The sequence below is a fragment of the Bos indicus x Bos taurus genome, chromosome 15, assembly GCF_003369695.1.
Source record: "Bos indicus x Bos taurus breed Angus x Brahman F1 hybrid chromosome 15, Bos_hybrid_MaternalHap_v2.0, whole genome shotgun sequence".
In the NCBI taxonomy this organism is placed as follows: Eukaryota; Metazoa; Chordata; class Mammalia; order Artiodactyla; family Bovidae; genus Bos; species Bos indicus x Bos taurus.
In genome coordinates, this window is record NC_040090.1 from 37,091,470 (window position 1) to 37,098,045 (window position 6,576).

The 6,576-nt window shown below is 42.4% G+C and overlaps 1 protein-coding gene across 1 annotated transcript; it reads left to right on the forward strand.

Annotated features, from left to right (window-relative positions):
* The first annotated feature begins 418 nt into the window (after positions 1-418).
* On the forward strand, positions 419-1,384 carry LOC113904831 (olfactory receptor 688-like). The gene has a single exon (XM_027561920.1). The coding sequence runs from the start codon at positions 419-421 to the stop codon at positions 1,382-1,384; it is 966 nt and encodes a 321-aa protein (XP_027417721.1).
* Positions 1,385-6,576: the final 5,192 nt, after the last annotated feature.

Consider the following 6,576-nt stretch of genomic DNA (forward strand, 5'->3'; position numbering starts at 1 on the left):
CATTGTGGCTTATTCTCTTAAGATCTCCAAGAATAGGGAAAACACTTCTGCCCTTAAACTTTACCTCCTGAAAGTTTGGATTCTTTACATATGCATATGTGTATTCTTTGTGTTCATAACCCTCACATATTAAAAATAACTACTCAAAATTTCAAGAAAACAAAGACATAAATCTTCACTTTTATTCTGCTAAAAGCTCTATCTTAGAACCTGTTTTGGCTCTTCCATTGTTCTTATCTGAATTTTTTCCAAGGGTCTTTCCAAGCAAGTTGAGGACATGTTATGCTAAAAAGAACTGAGTCACTGGTGAATCCTATATTCCTCTACATGAATTTTGACCCTCAGCTGGGCTAACCACAGTCTGTTCTTGCTTTCCCTTAATTCACAGATAAATGTTGAGAAGACGACATCCCATGACATGGATACTACCCTAAGTATAACCAATGGCTCAAGGTTTCAAGTGTCTGAATTTGTCCTAATGGGATTTCCAGGCATTCACAGCTGGCAACACTGGCTCTCCCTGCCCCTGGCTCTACTCTACCTCTCAGCTCTTGGTGCCAATCTCCTCATCTTGATCACCATCCATCATGAGTCTACCTTACACGAGCCCATGTATTACCTCCTTGGTATCTTGGCTGTGGTGGACATTGGCCTGGCTACTACCATCATGCCCAAAATCCTGGCCATTTTCTGGTTTAATGCCAAGACCATAAGTCTCACTGAGTGCTTTGCTCAGTTGTATGCCATCAACTGTTTCATGGGCATGGAGTCAGGCATCTTCCTGTGCATGGCTGTGGATAGGTATGTAGCCATTTGCTATCCCCTTCAGTACTCTTCCATAGTCACTGAGACTTTTGTGATCAAAGTCACACTGTCTATGATGCTCAGGAATGGCCTGCTGACCATCCCAGTGCCTGTACTTGCTGCCCAGAGACACTACTGCTCCAGGAATGAGATTGACCACTGCCTATGCTCTAACTTGGGGGTCACCAGTCTGGCCTGTGATAACATCACTATTAATAGATTTTACCATTTGGCCTTGGCTTGGTTTGTGGTTGGGAGTGACATGGGTCTGGTCTTTGCTTCCTACATGTTGATTATTCGCTCAGTGCTGAGGTTGAACTCTGCTGAAGCAACATCTAAGGCGCTGAGTACCTGCAGCTCTCATCTCACCCTCATTCTCTTTTTCTACACTGCTGTTATTGTAGTGTCTGTCACCCATCTGGCAGGAAGACAGATTCCCATCATCCCTGTTCTTCTCAATGTGCTGCATAGTGTCATTCCCCCAGCCCTTAACCCTATGGTGTATGCCCTTAGGACCCAGGAGCTGAGAGTGGGCTTCCAAAGGTTAATTGGTCTGGGTGAGAAAATGCCTAGGAAGTGAGCCAGCTTTAAATAGCAGAAAGTTATCAACGGTATTGAAAGCGCACAGGCTTTGGAGCCCAGTTGTTCTGGGACAAAATTTTAATATCGCAATTAGTAGGATTGGGCTTCCCTGGTGGCTCAGAGGTTAAAGCGTGCCTGGAATGCAGGAGACCCGGGTTCAATCCCTGGGTCAGGAAGATCTCCTGGAGAAGGAAATGGCAACCCACCCCAGTACTCTTGCCTGGAGAATCCCACAGACGGAGGAGCTGGGGTCGGAAAGAGTCCTACACGACTGAGCTACTTCACTTTCACTTTCAGTAGGATCATCAATTCAAATTAATTTTTCCATAGTACATACTATGGGCAAGGTACTGCTCTAGACAGTTCACAAATATTAACTCATTTAATCCCCAGAACAACCCTGTGCAGCAAGACCCATTGTTATTTACACATTTTGCAGATGAGGCAAGAAAGTTGAGAAACTTTCCTAAGGTCAAATAGGAAGGAAGTTGTAGAGTGAGCTTGGAACCCAAGCAAACCTTAGGCCATGAATACTCAGGGAATTGAATCATCTTCCTTTGACAGAGTGAGTTAAATAGAAAGGCTTTATTGTATCTATGAACAAGGCTTATCTATGAACCATCTGCTTTCACCTGTTTTTTTAACAGTGATCCTATACATCCAGAGCAGAAGCATTGCAGCTGATAAAAAGTAGTGTACTAATGCATGGGTCAAACTGCCTGTTTCTCTTTCCATATGGTGCTTGGACTAAGTCCCTGAGATCCTTTAACATTTTGGGGAGGGAAAAATAAATCCCCAAAGTACTGGAATTTCTTCTAATCTTACCAGCCAAGAGATTGGATTTCCAGTTCTACAAACAGGCTGATAAGGATAATTCAGACCAAGCCTCCCAGGTAGAACAAGGGTATAGAGAGAATGGAAAACTAACAAATTAGTAAAAACTATGTGGCTAAGATCTGAGTGTCAAAGAAAAATCAGACAGATTACTTTTCTGTTCCAACATATAAAAGAACTTAGAAGTTGCCACTCCCATCCTGATATCAAGATGAACCTGAACAAACCAAAAATCAACTGTTTTTCTGGACTGTTTTTCAGCTCAGAAAACTGAAATCACAGAACTAACAAACAACCTGGAGTCAGAGAAATACCCCCTACTCCAGGTAGGATATGTCTCTAATAAAGTCTTTTCGCCTAGAGAGGAGGCCTCTAACATGGAGCATGCTCTGGGCTTATTTCACAATCCATTCTTGGATCTTTACTATAAGAATCTGCTAGAATTGCTGGATTTAAAGTGTGGAGCCTCCCTAAGACTACAGCTCCAAGTGTTTCTCATTTTCATACTAGTCCACACACATCCTCCAGGATTTGTCTAAATTACCTTTGAAGTTTCCTACTGGTTTATGGCTCCAGTAGCTACTGCTCCTATTAGCCAGATTCTCTGTATTCTCTGTCTTTATCTGTCCCCCCAAATTTGGGGGTAGAAGTTACCCTGCAATGTCAATTCTCTGATGAGTCCAAGAAAAATCACTGAATTTCCTTTTTTTCAGCTTTTTGTTGTTGTTGCTGTTGTTGTTGTTGTAAGGATAGGAGTGATGATAAAAAGCTCTTTACAGGTCAGAAGTTCTAGTATTGGATTAAAACTAAAGTACAAAATAAATATCCATGACTCCATTCTGATATAAATAAATGATCCAATAAATAAATATGTAAGGGAGAATAGACAAACCTCTTAAGCAGAAAAATTCTAAATAATATATGTAGATACACCCGGAGAAGGCAATGGCAACCCACTCCAGTACTCTTGCCTGGAAAATCCCATGGACGGAGGAGCCTGGTAGGCTGCAGTCCATGGGGCCGCTAAGAGTCGGACAAGACAGAGCGACTTCATTTTCACTTTTCACTTTCATGCATTGGAGAAGGAAATGGCAACACACTCCAGTGTTCTTGCCTGGAGAATCCCAGGGACGGGGGAGCCTGGTGGGCTGCCGTCTATGGGGTCACACAGAGTCAGACATGACTGAAGCGACTTAGCAGCAGTAGCAGCAGATACACCACCTTCACGTAGGTGAAACATAATTCCTTATTTCTTAAGTGCATAGTGATATCTTCCCAGAAGTCTGCCTTGGCTGCAAGTAGAAAAAGGAAAATACAACAAAAACATGTATTTGAATGCCTAAATTTTATAGATTTGTATACCCTCTTCTTCAATATGCTGTCAATTAGCTGAATGTTAGCAATTTCTTGAATCAAACTGACCTTCCCCAACTGCAGATTCCCTGCAGATATAGGACCTTTAAACCTGGGGTTACCACATGGTTGAGAGCCATAGAGACACATGGTCTAGAGACTGGGATAGAGAAAAGGACTGAGCTCTATTCAACTTTTTTTTTTTTTTCGTTAACTGCTCAGATGAAGACACTTAAGAGTGTCCTCCAACTCTGGAGAGTGAGTGAAGAGTGAACAGAAGTGTTATGGCAAAGGGCTGGCCAGCACATGGCACAGAACATCAAGAAGGAGAGAGATGTGTCTCCTTAACTTTAGGTAACAAACTATTAGGATTGTGTTTGGCTGTATATGAGACAATAGATAATAGTGGCCAGCCACACTGGAGTTTATTTTTCTCATCACACACACATACACACCACAGTCAGGCAGTTCAGAATTATTAAAGCAGCACTGTTGTACCATGCTGGGAAAGATTGAAGGCAAAAAGAGAAGGGGGCGGCAGAGGAAGAGATAGTTGGATAGCATCACCAACTCAATGGACATGAATTTGAGCAAACTCCAAGAGATAGTGAGGGGCAGATGAGCCTGGAGTGCTGCAGTCAGTGAGGTTGCAAAGTGTCGGATATGACTTAGCAACTGAACAACAGCAACAATTGTGACATGAAGGAATCAGGCTCTTTCAACTTTCTGCTCTGTCATTCTAAACTATAGATACCTTACTCCATACTCATCCCCACATTCCAGACAAGAAGGAAGTTATTTAAAAGGGAGTCTCGACAGAATTTTACTCATAACTGGTGGGCTAGAAATGAGTCTGATGTTCAGATCTGATTGCAAGAAAGACTCAAAAGTTTAGCCTTTTACATTCCCAATCTCTGTGATGGTGGAATGTTATAGAAAGTTGGGTTTCAATACGTTCTGAATGTACTAACTTCTGAAAACAGAAAATGTACATCGCATTCTTTCCATGCAGTATTTTCAGAAATATATAACATAATGTGCTATGAAGAAGGTCTCAAAGATTCCAGAGCAAATAAGTTCCAAAGATCTCTGAATCTACATGACAAATTCAGCATTCATGGCAGCCTCCTCCTTCCACTCTAAAACCTAGCAATACTGACAAGATAGTCAAGAGTAAGTCGATCTAAAACATATAAGTTGATATGAAACAAATGCAGAACCATTTTAAATAGAGAAAAACGTAAAGAAACTCCAGAAGAAGAAAGACATCTACAACAGAATTATCGGAAAGAATGGAAGCCCAAAAGGTGCATGGAAAAGGACTGCTACAAACATAATACTGATTCAGATTCAGAAATATCTGATTCTAAAAGAGCAGGGGCAGGGGCATGAGAAAATCAGCTTGCTGATTACTGGGTAGCAGAGTAGGAGCAGGTAGGCAGGACAGCCTTTTGCACATACACCGTTAGACCAAGAAGTGAGCCAAAAATCAGATAAGAGGGCTAAGTGTTCCAGAATAGAGGTGACTGGATCAGAAAACAGGACAGTGACCCAAATGGATGCAAATATTCATGCCCCATGAGACATGGAAAAGAAGCTTAACCATAAATCTACCCCTGGCACACCCCATACCTCCCCAACAACAGGTTGCATAAAACAAATACAGCAGCATTCTGAGATTGCCAACTAGAAAGAAAAACAATTAGCTAATAACCAAGATGACTTGGTCTAAACTTTAGACAGATTTTTTCCCTGTTAGCATCTAGCCTCCCCATTCTTAGGACATTTGCTTGAGAAAACTTGTAAATTCTTTCTCTACCCTTTTGCCATATAAATAAACCTTCTCTCAATCTTCTCTGTTTTACAACCTAGAAATAAATGTCTTTCTCAAGACCTGGGAACTTTCTCCTAAAATATAAACATCGAAAGAGATAGCACCCTATCTCTCATCCTCTATGGAGACTAACTTCTAAGAGCAGCAATTAGCAAGCACAGATGGCCTGCTGCTGCTGCTGCTGTCGCTTCAGTCATGTCCGACTGAAGAATACATCTCTCATTAAAGAGCATTTTTTCTGAATACAAACTCAATATCACTTTCATTGCAATTTAATTAACAGTAAAAGTACAAGATGGTGCTGTAGAAGGATGTTCACTCATCTTCTCCTGCAAGAACTCCAAAATTACAACTTGCTGCTGAACAACCATCACCATCACCACCCAAAAAAGATACCCCACATCCAAGACAAAGGAGAAGCCCCAGCAAGATGGTAAGAGGGGCAAAATTGCATTTAGAATCAAACCCCATACCTGCCAGAGATGCTTGGAAGGCTCAAACAAAACCTTGTGTGCACCAGGAGAATCCATGGAGACTAAGTCAGTCCTGCCTTTGAATGTTTGAGTGTGTCCTGTGGAGGTATGGGTCACCAGTGGCCTACCACAGGGGCAGGGGCTCTGGATGCAGCAGACCTGGGTATGGCATAAGCTCTCTTGGAGGAGGTCGCCACTAACCCCACCATAGAACCACCAGAAATTACACAGGGCTGGGGAAACAGACTCTTGAAGGGCACAAACAAAACCTTGTGTGCACAATGACCCAGGGGAAAGGAGCAGTGACCCCACAAGAGACTGATCCAGACTTGTCCATGAGTGTCCAAGAGTCTCTCATGGAGGCGTGGGTCAGTGGTGGCTGCTACAGGTGAGTGCAGCAGTGCATGCACAGGACCTTTTGAAAGAGGTCACCATTATCTTCAATACCTCCACTATAATTTGGTCTCAGGTGAAACAACAGGGAGGGAACCCAGCCCCATCCATCAACAGAAAATTATATTAAAGATTTAATCCCAGTCTGATGGGCCACATGACCCCACCCATCAGAACAAGATCCAGTTTCCCCTTCAGTCAGTCTCCGCCATATGAAAGCTTTCATAAGACTCCTATTCTTATCCATCAGAGGGCAGACAGAACGAAAATCACAACCACAGAAAACTAATCAAACTGATCACA